This window comes from Magnolia sinica, chromosome 6 (assembly GCF_029962835.1).
Source record: "Magnolia sinica isolate HGM2019 chromosome 6, MsV1, whole genome shotgun sequence".
Classification (NCBI taxonomy): Eukaryota; Viridiplantae; Streptophyta; class Magnoliopsida; order Magnoliales; family Magnoliaceae; genus Magnolia; species Magnolia sinica.
This window is the reverse complement of record NC_080578.1, coordinates 36,582,235-36,600,914: the sequence shown is the minus strand read 5'-3', so window position 1 is coordinate 36,600,914 and position 18,680 is coordinate 36,582,235. Positions and strand designations below refer to the sequence as shown.

General features: G+C 37.1%; 1 protein-coding gene and 1 long non-coding RNA gene across 2 annotated transcripts; one reads left to right on the top strand and one right to left on the bottom strand.

Annotated features, from left to right (window-relative positions):
• Nucleotides 1-529: 529 nt before the first annotated feature.
• LOC131248655 (uncharacterized) lies at nt 530-4,238 on the bottom strand. Its single transcript, XR_009172326.1, has 4 exons — nt 4,029-4,238; nt 3,564-3,750; nt 1,321-2,098; nt 530-921 (listed from the first exon to the last, which is right to left on the bottom strand). It is a non-coding gene; the product is annotated as an uncharacterized LOC131248655 (long non-coding RNA).
• A 1,291-nt stretch (nt 4,239-5,529) lies between these two features.
• On the top strand, nt 5,530-17,166 carry LOC131249595 (uncharacterized). Its single transcript, XM_058250395.1, has 6 exons — nt 5,530-5,636; nt 10,793-10,977; nt 11,161-11,321; nt 12,849-13,010; nt 13,093-13,243; nt 16,835-17,166. The coding sequence occupies exons 1-6, from the start codon at nt 5,530-5,532 to the stop codon at nt 17,164-17,166; spliced, it is 1,098 nt and encodes a 365-aa protein (XP_058106378.1).
• The last annotated feature ends 1,514 nt before the right edge of the window (nt 17,167-18,680 follow it).

Here is an 18,680-nt window from a genome sequence, read left to right as displayed (position 1 = left end):
TGCATGTTGTCTCTCATCGTGGTGGGCCCTATATTTCAGAGAAAGAGATGGGCAAGGATTGAAACAAAGGGAGATGGAGAGAGAGAGAGAGAGAGAGAGAGAGAGAGAGAGAGAGAGAGAGAGAGATCACGTCAGTGGTGGGGCCTCGCCACTATGGGGCCCACCGCATACATACACTAATAAATCAATTAAGAAAAGTCATCGTAGAAGGAGAGCTTAAGTAAATCCAATGCCAACACCTGTACAAAGAGATGTTAGTAATGTAAAGAAAAAGAAAGAAAAACAGCTTTATATAATATATTATTCTGCACTTGGAAGGTTACATCAAAAATAAAGGTCATTCTATTAAAAACTCACTTGAAAGCAAAAGCAAATAGAAGAAATATTGGAGAGGTGGATTTACACTGCAAAGAAAGAATGTGATAGAAGAATATCCTTCTACATTGGAAATCTCATTGTCTCGTTTGCAAACTACTCAGTATTCAATTCAAAATCAGAAGATAATGATTCATAAGAACATAAATATAGAGGGAATAACAGACCAACCATGGTGGTAAATGTCACGAATATGAAAAAAAGGGACACATTGCTCAGATTTATATCCAGGGAAGCTCCAATAGCCGTTGGTACAACTATGAAAGGCAAAGTCCATCTATAGCACTAGTTGTTAGAAAAGTTAATTAATAAAAAAAAAAAGCAGCACTAAGATTTACTTTCAAAGTTAACACGACAAGGGATAATAATTGTAAACACTCAAGTGTTGGGAACATCCAAACTTGTATTGACCGATGAAAGAATGCACAAACAATAGAATGTAATGGAATAATACAAACCCAACAGCTGAGCTTTGCAGTCTGTGCATAACCCAATGTCGCTCCCACTGACCATCCGATCAATCCATACTACATTTGGAATTCGAACCTGTAATGTTCCCATATGTATTTCTTAGTTACATTCATCGAAGTGAATAAACAGAGGAGGAATGCCCTATCCGCACAAACACATGGTCTAAAGTGGTATATGTGTGGGATCACTGCCTCTAATGAGGTGGATCAATGTTGATTGTTCCCCTTCCATATATCAGGCTAGTCCACTCATGGATGGGCAAAAAAAGTATGAAAGAAACAGAGAGATTAAATGTACAACAGTGGTACACGTTATTGGTTGAAGCATTTCTTCAAATGACTAGCATGCAGATGTCGACGGCCATGGACAGCAGCGGATATGGCTGCCTCTGCGATGGTTGCTGCCCAAATTTTGATAATCGAAAGGAGAAGTGAGAGAGACAGAGATGAAGGGAGAGAGATCGAAAAAGAGTACCTTCGATTTTCTCTTCTTTCTTCTATTTTCTTCAATTATTGGAGAGAGATCAAAGAAGGAACAACACGTTGAAGAAAACGAGGGAAAGAGAGATCGAGAGAGAGCGAGGAGAGGGAGATTGAGAGGGGGAGGGAGAGGAAGGGAGAGAGATCGAGAGAGTATGAGGGAGAGAGATCGAGGACGGGAGAGGGAGATTGAGAGGGGGAGGGAGAGGAAGGGAGAGAGATCGAGAGAGTATGAGGGAGAGAGATCGAGGACGAGAGAGGGAGAGACAAGACGGTGGAGATGGAGATGGAGAGGGAGAGAGAGAGATAGTGAGAAGTAAAGAGAGACAGAGAGATAGGGCTTTTCATTTTAAGTTGTCCGAGCATCCGGCAGTTGGTGATGGCCGCCAGTAAAAATTCGCCGGATATTCTCCACTTTCTTGTAGTGAGAGGAATTCTAATGAAACTAGGCCTTGACAATGTATTGAATAGTTTCAAAGGAGAGGTAAGGGGCAAATTTTAGAAAGATATACCAGTTTCCAATCAAAACCTTAATAGATCAACAAGAAGAGATTTTTATATTTAAAATAAATAAATAAATAAATAAAAATGCCAGATTGCAGTTAACCTTCCTTCTCATAGTTGACAATCGTGGTTGCATTTATGGATCCTTTTTGTTAAGGTTTCGGAGTTAGCAAGAGCTTGGCATATGGACTTTCTTTTCGGCCCTAGAGGTTGCCTTTTATGGATCCTTCACAACAAGAGTGCATTGTTGAATCCATCTGGCAAGTGACCTGCAGAAGGAATGGTTAGAACAATGGATTAAAACTAACAACAATTGGATGGTCGAAGCCTTCAATCACCGAGATTTTTGGCAGAGTTGATCCACACAATGGCCCACTAGATCAACAATCCTCATTAGCCCATGTTTGCCACTTGCACCATGCAATCCCTATGCATCGCACCACATACAAGCATTTTAAAGGAAAATATGACTGAACTCGGATAACTTTTGAGGGGTTAACTGTTATTTATCCATGTGTTGTGTGTGTACAGCCAAATTGGTTTAAAAAATGGGTGGCTGCATGCACGACACATGCATGCCTGTGGCTGAATGTGGTTGTGCATGCCTCTCTTATGCATGTGCGGGCACATGCATGCCTGTGACTGAATGTGGTTGTGCATGTGCGGGCATGTGCACGCCTGTGACTGAATGTGGTTGTGCATACCTCTCTTGTGCATGTTCGGGCACATGAATGTTAGGAAGTGTTCCATAGCAAAGGAGAAAAGATCAACATTTTCTTCCCCATGCTAAGACTTGAATCCAAGGATAAAAATTGAGTAGAATCTATGACTCTAAAGGAAGACTGGAAATACTGTTAAAAACAACGTCGATAAGGGAATACCATTTTATCTGAAGAACATTACCGAAAAGCCAATTTCATTGTGCTGGAAACATACAAGCCACATTGGTTGTAAAAATCAAAATAACTTATTAGATAAGATCTGAAAAGAAAATCATGCACTCACCTGTAAACATATTAAGCACTTTTTGTGTTGTGATTGCAATTCAAAATGAAAATATTGTTCACATTCTCAAGTTCAAAGTAGTCAAGAAGAATTGTAAAAAGAAAAACCATCCAATCCACATCTACTTGCCTGAGAACATCTTCACTGTCACTGTGCATTATGGACAAAATAAACTACTCACCAGGGTAGGACATCCATAGCCCAACCAACTACATTTGAACCATCTTCTTCTTTCAGTTTTTTGTTTTGTTTTTGTTTTTATGAAAGTTAGGAGGGGAATAACCATGTTTCCTCCACTCTTTGATCTGTTAAACTGGTTAGGTTTAATAAGTTCTAGAAACCCTTAAACTATATGCACCCCGTGTTCATGTGGAATGCCACATGCAATTTGCATTCCTACCCTTCTAATTAACAATTGAGCCCCAACATCAAAAAAAAAAAAGTCATATAATTATTGACAATACCAAATGGAACATGTTATGTTATACTGACTGTCTAATTGTAAAATTAAAATTAGAAAAAAAAAAAAAAAAGGAGGAGGAGGAGGAGGAGGAGAAGAAGAAGAAGAAGAAGAAGAAGAAAGGAAATATGTCATGACCTGTTCAAATTTATCTTTATAAAAGCAAGATTCTATCATAGTAATTTTTTGACATTGAGAAAGACAGTAACATATATTTTAATAAAATTAAAAGAGAAGAAATTAAAACAAGAATTGCTATAGTGACTTACATGAGTAGGATTTCAAATCATTCTCCCGTGCTAAGTAAGATCCAGGAAGTTCAGGTGGTGTCCCATGGCCTGAAAATTAGGGCAGTCTAGGCATCTGGTGGGCCGCAAATGCTGTGTGAACCACTTTTCAAGCTTCTGCTCTTCTAATTTGCATTCCATTCTCTCCAAAAGTTATATTTTCAAATTCCTGCACGTTACATGTGTGTATCATCATCTTAGCTTTGTCAATACTATTTGGGTTAGCTTTATGAATCATGTTTCTCCAATCATTCCTGAAATTTGGAACAAAAATTTTCAAGTTTACAGTCCCATCTCTAATACTTCATTGTTAGTTGTTAATTTCAGCTTGTATATCATCATTTGCTTAAAGCTCCCTTACAAAAGAATAATAAAACCTAGAGAAATAGCAACGATGAGAAGCATATTAGCTAATAAATCAAATAGTAATGGGACAGTAATGCATACTTCTCTTGGAATCTGTGTAGCAGCAACTTCCTTCTTTGAGCAGGACTCACGCATTCTTGTTTAACAGCTTAGAACTCACTTACAAAAGCAGAAGCAAGGTAGCATAATAGCACCTAGAGAAATAGCAACAATGAGAAGCAAATTGGCTAATAGATCACATAGTAATGGGACAATAAGCACATTAGCTTAAAGATCAAATAGGAATATGATAGTATAGTACCAGGCTGAAAATCACTTGAACTTTAGTAATTCTCTTGGAATCTGTGCAGCAACAGCTTCCTTCTCTGAGCAGTACTCAAGCATTCTTGTTTAACGAACTATTAAAAAATGATTTAAAAATTAAAAAAAAATATATATATATATTCTTAGTACAGAATTAATATAAAGGTCTCAACTCCAATCAGTTGAACACAAGTTGTTGAGGTCTACCCGGCGAATAACTTCCAACCTATAATGTTTAAGTCACATCCAAACTTTCCAATAGGTTGATTCTACCATAAGGATCTCCAAATGCAATAGTCAACTCGGTCTACTCATCAGGTGGGGATGCGGATTGTGTCCTACCCCTGCCCATCTCTAGCTGGGAATGGGCAGGAGCTTTGAGTGGCCACCATGATGTGTGGGTCTTATCCACAACCTCCATCCATTTTTTTTGTAACATTTTAGGGTATATGCCCAAAAATGAGGCAAATACAAGGCTCAAGTGGATTACAACACAATGGGGATTAAACTCTTACCGTTGAAAACTTCTTGGGGGCCACAGAAGTTTTGGATGGATCTGATATTTATGTTTTCTCTTCATACTTTATGAATATGTTGGATGGCAAATAAACATCACGGTGGGCTCTAGAAAAGTTTCAATGGCGAGAATCGTTATCACCGTTGCTTCCTATGGTGTGGTCCACTTGAGCCTTGGATTTGCCTAGAGCTGGGCAAACCTGACCCGATCTAGTGGATCTAACCAGATCCGACCTGATTCGAGCCGAACTAACGGCCTCGATCGGTCAGGTTCGAGCAGGATCAGGCAGATCCAACCGTTAATTCGATCAGGGTCGGCCAAAGTTAAATCGGACCGCATCGATCCGAAATCCGATCTGATTCGGACCGGATCGGATCTATAATAAGTATGTATAATTACTATTTTACCCTAACCTATATATATATATAAACTTATTTTATTTTTACCTTTTACCCTACCCTCCCTCTCTACCTGAACACCTACCGCGTCGAACCCTAAATCCCCAAACCCTCCCTACCCAAACGCAGGCAGCGCGGCACGCTCGGCAGCCTCAGGCCACTCACTCAGGTCATAAGCCTGAAAGTAATCATACCAGTCATCGTTGTTGCTGTGTGTTTGATTTCATTATTGTTGTGCTTCGCTCTTCAGAGGCTAAACATAGCCATTGATGTGGCTTATGCTCTGGATTATCTTCATCACCATTGCCAAACGCCCATTTCTCACTGTGATCTCAAGCCAAGTAACGTTCTTCTAGACAATGACATGGTGGCCCATGTGAGTGATTTTGGCATCGCAAGGTTCCTTTTCGTGGCTGTTGAAGATAACTCCACAAACAAAACCAACTCCATTGTGGTGAAGGGATCCATTGGGTATGTTGCTCCAGGTAAAAACTCCATCCTTTTTTCTTTTCCTGTTCTCTTTTTTCTCTTGTTGTGGTCTTGTTTCGAAAATTCTTGATAATTTCATATCGCTAGATGTGAGGATATATGAACCTTTTTTTCTTTCTTTTTTTCATACTGATCCGAACTTGGCCCAATTCGATCCGACTCGGTTTTCCTGACCGAGTTGGACTTGAATCGGTTCAGGCCAGCATGGGTTAGGATCGGATTGAGTCAGATGACCCGAACTCGGTCTCGGATCGGACCGAGTTCGGGTCAGGCCCTGCAGAACTCGGACCGAGTCGAGTTGGACCCAATCCAATTCGACTTGGTCCGATGCCCAACTCTAGATTTGCCTCATTTTTGGGCTTATACCCTAAAATGATATGAAAAAATGTATGGACGGTGTGGATATAATGACCCACACATCACAGTGGCCGCTCAAAGCTCCTGCTTGTTCCCAGTTGGAGGCGAGCGGGGGTAGGACGCAATCTGCGTCCATCAGGTGGGTCACACCGTGGAAAACAATGTCTAGGCATTGATAAATAGAAAAAAAAAATACAAGTTTGGTCTACTCAATGATTGGAGGGGGCTAATTTTTGCACAAAGGGACCTCATGATGCGGTGAAGCTAATGGACAGGTTATGTCTCACACACATGAAAAGTTGGAAGTTATCCACTAGGTTCAACCATAGCATGGAACATAAGAAGTTATTCACAAAGTTATTCACAAGGTTGTTGCACCACAAGTTACGGGCCATGTGGATACAAAATATAACCCTTTCATCGTTTTAAAAATAAAAGAATAAAAAAATCCAATCTACACCATAGAAAAGAATATTCCGCCATTCATAAATAGCAAAATATGTGTGTGGATGTGACTGATTTTTAGGTGATCCTTATGATGTGGCCAACCTATTGGATGGGTTGGACATTGAGGTTGGAAGACAGGTAGCCTTCTCATTTCCTCTTCATTGCATCACATAACAAATATTGTCATTTCCTCTTCATTGCATCACCTAACAAATATTGTCATGCAACAATGTCTCCAAGGTTATACACCTTTCTTTATGCATTGTTCGCTGGTCAAAACACCCTGTAGTTATAACCTCATCTGCCGTTTCTAACCTCATCTACCGTTTCTATCTTATATTGTTGAATGTTATTTCGTATGAGGCTGTCAATTAGACCCCATATAACAATCTTTCCCTGCAAGGTCATCCTCTAAAATATACATGATGCAGCCTAGCATTCAAGTATACAAGCTCAGTCTAGAAAATACAGTTAGTTGTCAAAAAGAGAAAAAGCAAAAATGTTGACCAGGATTCTAACCTTCCAATTAACCATAACAGCACTGCGAACAAGTATAAAATGGGCTCCATAATTCCCCTTCAACTCCCATAAATAAGCTATCAATGCCATGACCTATTTGGACAAATTTTTGTTAGTTTTTCTTTATATTATTCTATTCAAATACTACTTAGTCATCAAAGCTCCTCCTAAAGAAGTTGGGCATGTCAACTAGCTGCTCTATTGAAAACATAATGGAGCTAGGCATTCTATATCGAAATACAAATTCTATAATACCTTAGGGTCTATTTTTGGAGAGGATCTTACAAAAATCGAGATTAAGCATAATTCTAATTTTGGTAGGCTCCAGGATCCATACGTGCAAAATTTGATGTGGAGGGCATGAGCCTGCCATAACTAGGATCACACTTAATCCCAATTATGTGGGATTCCCTACCCAAACAGACCCTTAGCTACAGTTTGTAGTAAATTCCAACTTGGTTTTGGAGTGTCGCTCCTAGTTGCCAAAATGTTACAACTTGGATTTCACGAAGACTAACACAGGAGATCGGCAAGCAACTTGGTTTATTCCACAACAAAACCACAACTAAAAGAAGAGGGGCACAAAAATGTAAACCTTTTTTCTGATGATTTTTATTCAGTCAATGTTAAATAAGAAAAAGACCATACAAGCAACGCAGTTAGTCGAGCTACGAAACTAAGAAGAGAAAGTGACCTGTGTAATCTTGCTAAGCATCTGCCAGTATCCCATTTGGTTTGTTATTATACAAAGAAAGCATCAACTGTAGCCCAACCTGGAAAAATGAAGAAAACAACTAACAGGGGATATATCATTATAAAGAATACAGGGGTAAAAGAAAGGCTAAAAATCAAGCATGTAAGAAGTTGCAACCTACAAGTGGATAATCTTGGAAAGTTCCAGCCCATAAAATTAAGGGCTGGCTCATGGTAACGTACTGTCGTCCCCCATGCTACTCGCGTAAGGCATTGGTAGCTGCCCGCCATCAAGATCACCAAAAGAAAGTGAAAAAAAGGCGAGGAAAAATAAAAAAGAGAATACCAAAAAAGGAAAAAAAAAACAAGAAGAAAAAATCGAAAAAAAAAAGAAAAAAAAAAAGGAAGAATGGAGGAAAAAAAGAAGAAGAGTGAATAGAAAAAGAGTGCAAAAAAAGAGAGTCAGCAAAAAAAAGAAAGAGTGCAGAAAAAATAAAAAGTGAAAACAAAAAGAGAGTGGGGAAAAAGAATTTAGGAAAAGAGAGGAGAATTAGGAATCCTTAAATAAATATAAATAAGTAAATATTTACACATATACACAGCTAAATACATTAATATGTATAAATAAATATATAAAAATATATATGTATACATTAATATAAACAAATAGGTAAATACAAATACATAGACAAGCACAAAAAAGAAATAGATATAAATAAACAGATATCAATATATATAACTCAATATGTAAAAAAATAAATAAAGAAATATATTAATACATATAAATATGTATATACATAAACAAATTAATATAAACATATAAATTAATAAATACATTATAAAAAAACAAATAAAGAGAAATGAATACATATCAATATACAAAGAAAGAATTACTAATACACACACACACACACACACACACACACACACACACACACACACATTTATAAATAAATAATTAAATTCATATAAATAAAAAATCAATCAACACATAAATAAACACAATTCAATCAACAAATACATAAATACCTAAATAAATCCATATATAGATAAATGCACATAAATACATGCATAATACCAATAAATACGTGAATAAATAAATAAGCCAATACATATAAATATAAATAAACAAATACATAAATAAATGCAGATTAATTATAAATAATCATAGATAAAAATAATTATATACATATAAATAAATACAAAAAAATACATAAATACCTAAATAAATCCATATATAAATAAATGCACATAAATACATGCATACAAATAATACACACCAATACATAAGTGAATAAATAAATAAGCCAATACATATAAATATAAATAAGCAAATACATAAATAAATGCAGATTAATTATAAATAAACATGGATAACAATAATTATATGCATTTAAATAAATACAAAAAAAACACAAGTAATATATAAATAAATAAAATTAGAAAATACATATAAATCAATAAATAAATACATAAATATAATGCATAAACAAATACATATAAATATATAAGCTTATACAAATATATATAAATATCACTAAATACATAAATAATGAAATACTTAAGTACATTTACAAATACAAAAGCAAATACATATAAATAAATAAATATATAAGTAACTACATGTAAATAAATAAACAGAAATAAATATATACATAATAAATACATAATAAATAAAGAAATATATATAAATACATAAATAAGTCTATGCATAAATCCGTACATAAATAAAAAGAGTGTGGAAAGAAAAGGGGAGAGTGGGTAAAAAAGAGAGTGCAAAAAAAAAAAAAAAAAAAAAAAAAAAAGGGAAGAAGAGAAAGTGCAAAAAAAGTGAGTGGAAAAAAAGAGTGAAAAAAGAGATTCTGGAAGAGAGAGAGACAAAAAGAGGAGAGTTTAAAGAAAAGAGGGAGTGTGAAAAAGTGAATTGGAGAAAAAAAAAAAGTTGAAGAAAAAAGAGTGAAAAAAAGAGAGTGGAAAAAAGTTAAGCGGAAAAAAAGTGGGAGTGGAAGAAAAAAGACAGTGGAAAATATAAAAAAAAAAAACAAAGAGTGGAAAAAAAGTGAGTGAGGAATGAAAACAAAAAGATGGAGAGTAAAAAAAGAGCAAATGGAAAAAAGCAGAGTGAAAAAAGAACGTAGAAAAAAAAAGAAAAAGAGAGAGTGAAGAAACGAGTGCGAAAAAAGAGAGTGAAAAAGAAAAAGGAAAGAGTGGTTAAAGAGAGACATTGGAAAAAAATAGTGGAAAGGAGTGAGTGAGGAATGAAAACAAAGGGATGGGGAGGAAAAAAAGAGCACATGGAAAAAAATAGAGTGAAAAAAGAACGTAGAACAAACAAAAAAAAGAGAGTGAAGAAAAGAGTGCAAAAAAAGAGAGTGAAAAAGAAAAAGGAAAGAGTGGTTAAAGAGAGAGACATTAGAAAAAAATGAGTTTAAAAAATAAAAAATTAAAAATTAAAAAAAAGGCCGACAAGCCAAATAGTATCGAAATTTAGTATGTCTTATCTCGAATGAGCTTTCAAGTGGATACTTGTATTGAGTTGTCCATGAAAAGCAAGAAGTTTGAGGCATTTCTAGAATTCTCTACACTAGCTGTTTGAACAAACTCCTATAAGTTGCATTCTCAATTTGTATAAGATATTATGTCAAACAAGTTAACCAGAAAAGAAATAATGGAGTTGCCATGTGCATTTGAGTGGTCACGAACAATGTTACCAGAAGGTTGACTATGAAGAATTGAGGAGGGAAAACCAAAGCTACATCATTCAAAGTGAAAAAAAAAAGCCAAAAAAAGAATACGAAGAAGAAGAAGAGGAAATTAGTGATTACCCTGCATCTCTTGCACGCAAATGGGGAACTACAATTTTACCTTTCTAGCATAAAAATCATATTATTACAGAACCCCATCAAGCAACGCGGACCAACTCTCCAACTTAAGATTTTGCCATGAAGAAATTGTATCAAAAATTGGTTGTAGTTGATCTGTAAAAGAAGTGTATTATATAAAGGAACCTTCTTATGTTATTATTACTATTATAACAAATCTTTTGACCTTTCTTTGGCATGGTTCTTGCTACTTTCTAGAATTACCTAAAGCCAATTTCCCACTTGGAACTAAATTGACAGGGGGCTTTCAGAAAATTGTAATAGTAATGGTCGCATTGGAGGTGTTGAGGTTGAAAATGCCCTGGAAAGGGACAACATACCAAACTCGAGCAAGGAAATGGAAGAGGCTCCTGTGTTGGTGCCATCAGGCAAGTGTAATTTGCGCAAAAGTTTAGCTTGGGATAGTGTCTTCTTCACAAGTGAAGGTATGCTTCTATGAATACACGTGCATTAGAGAAATGTATATTTTTTTACTTTAATAAGTTAACTTCCCCATTATTAAAAAAAAGAAAAAAGAAAAAAGTTGACTTACCCATTTCGACATTCCTTACAAATTTCACATCACAGTCATTTTTGATGTCTTTAATGTTATCCTGATGAATTGGAAGTTGCAAGTAAAACATTCAAGAAGTCCTCGACACATGCATTACCTGGAATTCAAGAAGATCTTAGGAAATCAGCTGAGTCAACCTCTGCATTATGCAGCGATGCTTCAGCACTCGAAAGCCTTGAAATTGAATTGTTTAGGATATACGAGCCTCCGTTATCAGTGAGGCAATGCTTCCAAAGTAGCATCTTCTAGCAGCAAAGCTTGACAAGGGGAAGTGGATATACCATGTACTGGTTGTGAATCTCTTTCTTCTTCTTCTTTTCTGCTGCTGCTCCTTTTTTGGTGATGAGTTTCAGCATTGTTAACTAAAATAAAATTCTCATGATATGGTTATGCAAGAACTGGCTACAACCGCTAAGCATGATCATCTAAAAACTGTTTCCTAAACAGTTTCACAAGTTGGGTTTTCAGTCCAGGTGGTACAGTTTGCTATATTTGCTAAAGAGAAATACTTTGATACTCTGGCAGTGTGATGGATGAAAATTGTCCGATGATCTTATTTCAAAATACAATGTCTATGAATTAGAGGTTAGGACTGTTCAATGAACCTGATTTTTATACTTAAACTTAATGACAATAGGTTCCACAATTTAGCCAGTTTAGTTTGGATTAATGTACTCCACGTGTACCCTTTCTAAGTGCCCATGTATCAAGCGTTATATGCAGCTGGAGTATCAAATAACTCCCCTATGCTTAAATAGCTCATGGATCTGGAGTTCAAAAACCATGGTCGATATGAACTTCGAGTCTTGTGGAAGGAGATCCTTTATCCCTTTCTTAAAGGAATAGGATAACCATTTTGTTCAAAGAGAAAAAGGAAATATATTAGAACACAAGGGGAAAACCCCCACCAAAACACTGGACGAAATAAAGCACAATGGCACTTCATGACTGGAATAGCTCTATAACGGGCATTATGGGTTCAATACAATTTATTTATTTCAAATCAGCCGTAATGGCCATTATGGCCTATATCGGTGTACGGTTACCATTGATGAATACCTTGTTCACGTCCCACCAGAAAGCAGGGCTAATTTTCCCTTATAAACTTAGTAAGGAGTTCTGTCTTGTCCACTTTTGATTTAGCAAGTCGGCCTCTTCGTTGGCTTCTCTCGGGACATGCATAGAAAAGATTACACAACCCCTACAACTATCTCTAATCTCTTCTATCATACCAGCAATCCTCCTTGGGTAGTCCCCTTCGACAGTAGCAGGAAGTTGTTAGCCACCACAATCTTAACCATTTTGAGTAATGCCTCGGCCTCAGCTTTTTTAGAGTCCACCAACCCCAAACGGCTAGAGAATCTAGCTAGAAACATCCCCCAACTATCACCAACCAGCCTACCTTTAGCCAAGAGACCAGGGCTCCCCAAGGAACTTTGATCAAAATTCAACCTCATATGTGACTCAGGTACTCAACTTTTTTGAAGGATCCAAGTGTCGTGGTTTCATTTTTATTTTAGTTTTTACTATATACAAATATCTCTGTTGTTTAAAATCATATTTTCAGACTGTTAAATTTTATCTAATGGGAACTACTTGCCATAGGCACCATTCTTCCTTCATTTTAGTTGCAAGTATCGGTATATATTGTAAAGTATTCTGAGTCCTATGATGGTTAGCATTTTACAGTGTCTCAGGCGGAGCATTCTTCTTGAAATAGGGTAAGTTAATTCATGGCTGCAGTCCATCCCTGCTGTATGTTTCATCTTAGAGCATGTGGTAAATCAGTACATTCTGAAATTTCTGATGAAGCCCGTCAGCAAGCCTTTGAGCTCTTCCAAGAGTCATGGTCTTAGTAAGCAAGTGCTAGAAAACTCAAAGAAGGTTCTTGTTCGTCCACGAGCAGTAAGAATTTTTATCCATGTAGCTCTCTAAGTTTTGGCATTTGGTTAAACCGAAACTGGTTTGATTTATTGATTGAATGAAGGGTGCCACTAGAAGTGGAGACTGGAACTCTTCTTTAAAGCCACCGAAGATTTTGCCAAGGGTGAACCCTCCCTCAACAGCAGCACCAACCAAGAAAACTTTGGCTTCTTCTGAGTGTATCAAAATAAGAAATAATACTGCGAAGGCTGCAGGTAAGAGTTTTTGCATTTTGTCTGGAAAGAACTAAGAATGAAGACTAATGTTTTCCATCTGCTTAATTGTTTTAGTAAATGAAGTACTCTTGAATCCATATTGAGACACTTTTGTACAACATTTTTTTTGGAGAAATGGGCTAGGTCACCTGTTCATCTAGACTGGATCATAGTTCTAAACTCGGTGACTTGACTTGAAACTAGGTCGAGTCATCTTGAATTGGCCAAAAATCAACCTGAGTCACCATAAAACTCACTAGCTAGCTTGACTCAGTTTAGACCCGGGATAACTTGTCAAGTTGGCTCGCCCACTTGGTCGAGTCAATATGACTCAGAATGACTTGAACTGAGTCGCACGCTGGGTTTGTGTAACGCCCTGAAATTCGGGGGTCGAGCATAACTCAGCTCCCGAGTTCCAAAACATCACTTATGCAACATATTTAATGATGGATATATGTTGTCTATATTAGTGCATAAAACATGGAATAGATTAAGCCAAAGCACATATATAATTCAGGGATATGTGAATAAAGCAAGCGGAAGACTTATAAAAATATGTGTACGAGTGCAGATCCTTGAAGTACATACACAAACCAGGTCGTAATGTAAGTGTTACTATCAAAATTACAAGTATCAAGTTACATCATTTAATTCCCAAAAATAATCCCAGAGTCCCGCGCATCAGAACAAGCTCGCTAGAACCCGTCTGAAAACTGCATATAAGAGAAAGCAGCCTCATCATCATCCATCTCCCACTCTGCCTCAGAAGTCGCATCCACATCTGCAACATCAGAACCTAAGACAGAGTCTGGTGGGTGTTTAACACCGCCCCAGAACGTGGGAGTGAGTGATCAACTCAGTGGAACAATAAGGCACTGGTTAACATGTTATCAGTTCAATCAAGCAGTAATGATAAAACATAATAATTAAACAAGTCCTAAGTGCTCTTGTTAATGCAAGGATGTATGCAAAATGATGTGTGCCCTCACGCGTACACCCTCAGTGTCTTCATCTTACGTTACGCATGACATCGCCTCAAAGTGCGCCACATCTACAAAGCACATGCAAATGCGGTGCATGAATATGATTACCAAGTTGTTATTAGTCCTTTTCATACAGCAGGATTGGGAAGCTAAAGTACCTTCCTCATATCACCATCCAAACAGTGATCCATACTAGGGTCGTCAGTCCTAGACATCTCATACAATCATACGGTTTCAGGTCGTTGCAAAGGGCTCGTCACCAATCAATGCACGCTTATCACACCTTTATTACCACAGTTCGGCTCGTCACCTCAATGCGGTATCCAGGTATGCTCGAGGTCACTATAAAGGGCTCGTCACCACTCAATGTAGGCCGACAGCATGAATATAGTGTCCCATACCACCATAATCGGCTCACGAGTTTAGTTGCTCACTGGTCACTACGGGGAGGCTCGTCACCCCAGCGTAGGCCGACAGCTCGACCACGATGTCCCATACCACCATGTCCGGCTCATGAGTCTTTGCGGATCAAGGTACCAAGGTTAATAGGATTCCACTGGTGAGTCTGGTACCCTAGATTCAAGCAGTAGCGTCCAATACATGGTGAACATACATCGGATAATCAGGTTACTTGACGAACTCGACTAGCATGAGCGCACGTTGAGTTGAACGACATAGAGTGTGCAAACACTCCGCGTGGCCAAACCACTGCCGACAACTCTAATACGGCTCGGGTTCTTCTAATCACGTCTTTTGTGGCGAAAGCGATCTCAGCCACAACCTTAAGGCAGATTACTGATTTCCTGGACTATTCATAGTCCCAAACACATTACCCTACAACATATATTCGTATTAAATGTAGAACAGTAATGGAACAACAACTTCAATCATGTGGTACTCAAGCATCTGAAGAATATCAACTTAACATAAATGAAAGCATAAGTAATGCTTGAAATTAAATAACAAGGAATGTAACTTGCAAGAAGGAAATCATATGCATTAAAAGGAGTGTTGAGAATCGCTTCTCAACGCCCGCAAATAGTGTAATAAGTTACACTTTAGGTCATTCAGACATTTCTACAAACACTTAGAATACACAATACAACATATTTGACGTATGTTGAAAAACACACATTTGGACAATTCCTTTTACCAAGGAGTTGTCACACATACATCTAGCATACATACATGACAAATAATCATGGCAAACACAAGTTCATATTTTATACGCATACGGTACTTTATACATACACACAGAATACACAAATCTCAATATATTACATGCATATCAAGAACGCAACATAAACATAACATTTGGCATGTGAAATCTCATTCATAACAAGAATAAATCATTAACTGGCATTGAAAGCCTTGAAAACCATAACCTATACACTTAAAGTCCGCACCTTAAGCCAAAAAAGAACACCGAACTGATTTAAGACGAGTTGTCTTCGTCAACGGCGATAGAATACCCTAAAGCAAGGATATAAATGAGATATAACAACACCAAGACTATTCTAAGCTCTAACACAGATTAGGGTTAGGTTAACTTACCCCAAGATGAACTCAGAATCGTCAGAATAACGATTCAAAGTGAAGGTTCAAAGATGTAGAAGAGCAGGAAAGAATCCAAGATGATTCACCAACTTTTCTCCCACTATCTCTCTATTTTCCACTCTCTCTCCAAGCTAGGGTTAGAGAAAAATTCGTATGGAAAAGAGAGCTAGGGTTTAAGGACTATAAATAGGCCTCAAATTGATGAAAATAACCCCAGGGACAAGGTATACTTAGGTTATAACCAAAGTAAGCCTCTCTCGATCCAACGAAGCACTTCTGGTGGGCCAAATACCACGAAAGGTCGGACTTAAGCTCACTGACCATGGATCTAGGTCAAGCTGAGTTTTCATACCGACCGGCTCTTCAGATCAGTCGTGGCGGACTACACTCAATTTAACGGTCACAGAATCTCGATCAGGTCCACAAGCATAAGGACATGCCTGAGCCACCTTCCCTAATCAGAGGGTGAAATTGGGTCAGAATCCAATGGTCAGATTGTTTAAAATCGTCGCGCAAGCGACACGACTCAGATTTCATAAAAGCTTATTAAATTTCCAACCGTTCTCACACTCTTCACTCCGAACTCAATCAAATCGACCCAGAACAATATCTGGACTTGATTTTCAAGGTGATGGTCGAGCCCAACATGGTGATCGCAACAACCTAAGATCATCGCAATCGGACTTTCGACGCGGGGTCCAGGTCCGATCCAGATCTTCCAAAAATTCTCCAGAACAACTGGATTTAGCGATGGATCCCAGATTTCAGAATAACATAGCGCTAACTAATCTACACGTTTAGAGTCATGCAGATCGAATTTAAAGTGATTGATGCGAATTTCACAAGCAATCGAGCATAGCGCTAATTACCCCAAAAGCAACTACTTAGGGAAAGATTAGCACAAAAATTCCCGGGTCATTACAGTTTGATTTGTTTTTAAATCAGGCTAGTTTAATCATCATTAAGGACCTACCCATATGTTGAATGTGGATGCTTGGTTATTTATTCTACTAGTTCTTGTGTAACTTTTGGTTAAATTTGACTGTTGCAGGAAGTGGAAGCAACTGGAAGTGTGTTGCACTTTGCCAGAAACTTGTTTTTGGTGCTACACCCACTGTGACTCCCAGTTCTATACCTTCACCAAAATCTTCTTCTTCAGGTTCTTCACTCCCATCAACTCCCTCATCGCAAAACAGATCAGGCAGCACTAAGACCTTGAGAAATAGAGCTGATTCTAGAAATGCCAATCCATCTTCTACCACTTCAATTATGAAAACCCCTCTTTGGATCTCCAGAAATAAAACCGAGTCCAGAAATTCTAATTTGAAGGCATATTTAATGTCTACTTCCAAGTTCTACTTGTATAACTTTTATGGAGGATAAGGTTCCAACCAAAAGAGCTCCGGTAGCAATAGCAGAGTTAAGCTCAAATGCAATATTTATAAACAAGAAAAACCACATTATCCTATGTTCAACATCATCAGAACATCAGATTCTAAAATATGCCATTAGTAACTAATATGGTAAGCAGTAAATGATTTCACATCCTTTATATAAATATGGATTTCTAAAATGCGATTCTGAAATGAGTCCAAATATGGATTTCTAATACAGACTATTTGTTGTCAGCAACGTTGAGGGAGCACAGAGTTAAGCTCAAATTCAATATTTATAAACAAGAAAAACCACATTATCCTATGTTTAACATCATCAGAATATCAGATTCTAAAATATGCCACCAGTGACTAATATGGTAAGCAGTAAATGATTTCACATCCGTTATGTAAATATGGATTTCTAAAATGAGATTCTAAAATGAGTCCAAATATGGATTTCTAATACAGACTATTTGTTGTCAGCAACGTTGAGGGAGCACATGATGCAAGATGACCCCACAATCATTCCCAAGCACCAAAATCCAGGACTATCCAATACAAGAAATTAATGACATACCTGGATCATCCGCTTTATAAAATAATGACTTGCATCAGAGAGAAGAAGTTTCCTGATCTACTGCACATATTGTGGTAAAACAGAATCTAAACTATGGCAGTCCAAAAATATCTAGCAGAAGCAGCTTTCAAACAGTGATAATAATTATAAACTCACTTCAAACAAAATTAGAAAGCCTGAAGTTGATAAAGCATTAGAACTCATTTAGCCTTTGGAGTAAAGGAAATAAATGATGGAACAGAAAAAATAGAAAGTCCAGAGATGACTTTCTGTTATAAACTTTCTTGCAGAAAGTCTTGAGATCCTCGTCAAAATCATTAATAACTGTCCAATACAAGAAATTAATGACATGCCTGGATCATCTGCTTTATAGAAAATGGTGTAAAATAATGACTTCCATCAGAGAGAAGAAATTTCCTGAACTAACGCACATATTGTGCTAAACAAGCATCTAAACTATGGCAGTCCAAAAATATCTAGCAGAAGCAGCTTTCAAACAGTGATAATAATTACAAACTCACTTCAAACAAAATTAGGAAGCTTGAAGTTGATATAAAGCATTAGAACTCATTTAGCCTTTGGAGTAAAGGAAATAAATGATGAAATAGAAAAACAGAGAGTCCCAAGATGACTTTCTGTTATAAGGTTTCTTGCCGAAAGTCTCTAGATCCTCCTCAAAATCATTAATAATTTCGAAGTTTTTTACTATTTGAAGCGTTTGGATCACTAAAGATAATCACAAAATATGAGTGCTTTAGAAAATCGGATAAGGATCGAACCACATTAATGGTTTGGATCGCTTAAAATCAAACCCAATTATATCAATAGGGTTGTATCAGTGAATATGGGGCCAATCATAATTAAAAAAGTATGAATCACTTCGAAAGGACACAGTATGGATGACTAATGATGCACTAAGACTCCAAAGAAAAATCACAACTCAA

Bases quoted from the DNA above. Each gene is read 5' to 3' on its own strand.
- LOC131249595 (XM_058250395.1), top strand. From the start codon at position 5,530: ATGGTGGCCCATGTGAGTGATTTTGGCATCGCAAGGTTCCTTTTCGTG. The intron at 10,978-11,160 runs GTATGCTTCTAT...ATGAATTGGAAG, and splicing joins TGTCTTCTTCACAAGTGAAG to TTGCAAGTAAAACATTCAAG. The intron at 13,244-16,834 runs GTAAGAGTTTTT...TGACTGTTGCAG, and splicing joins TAATACTGCGAAGGCTGCAG to GAAGTGGAAGCAACTGGAAG.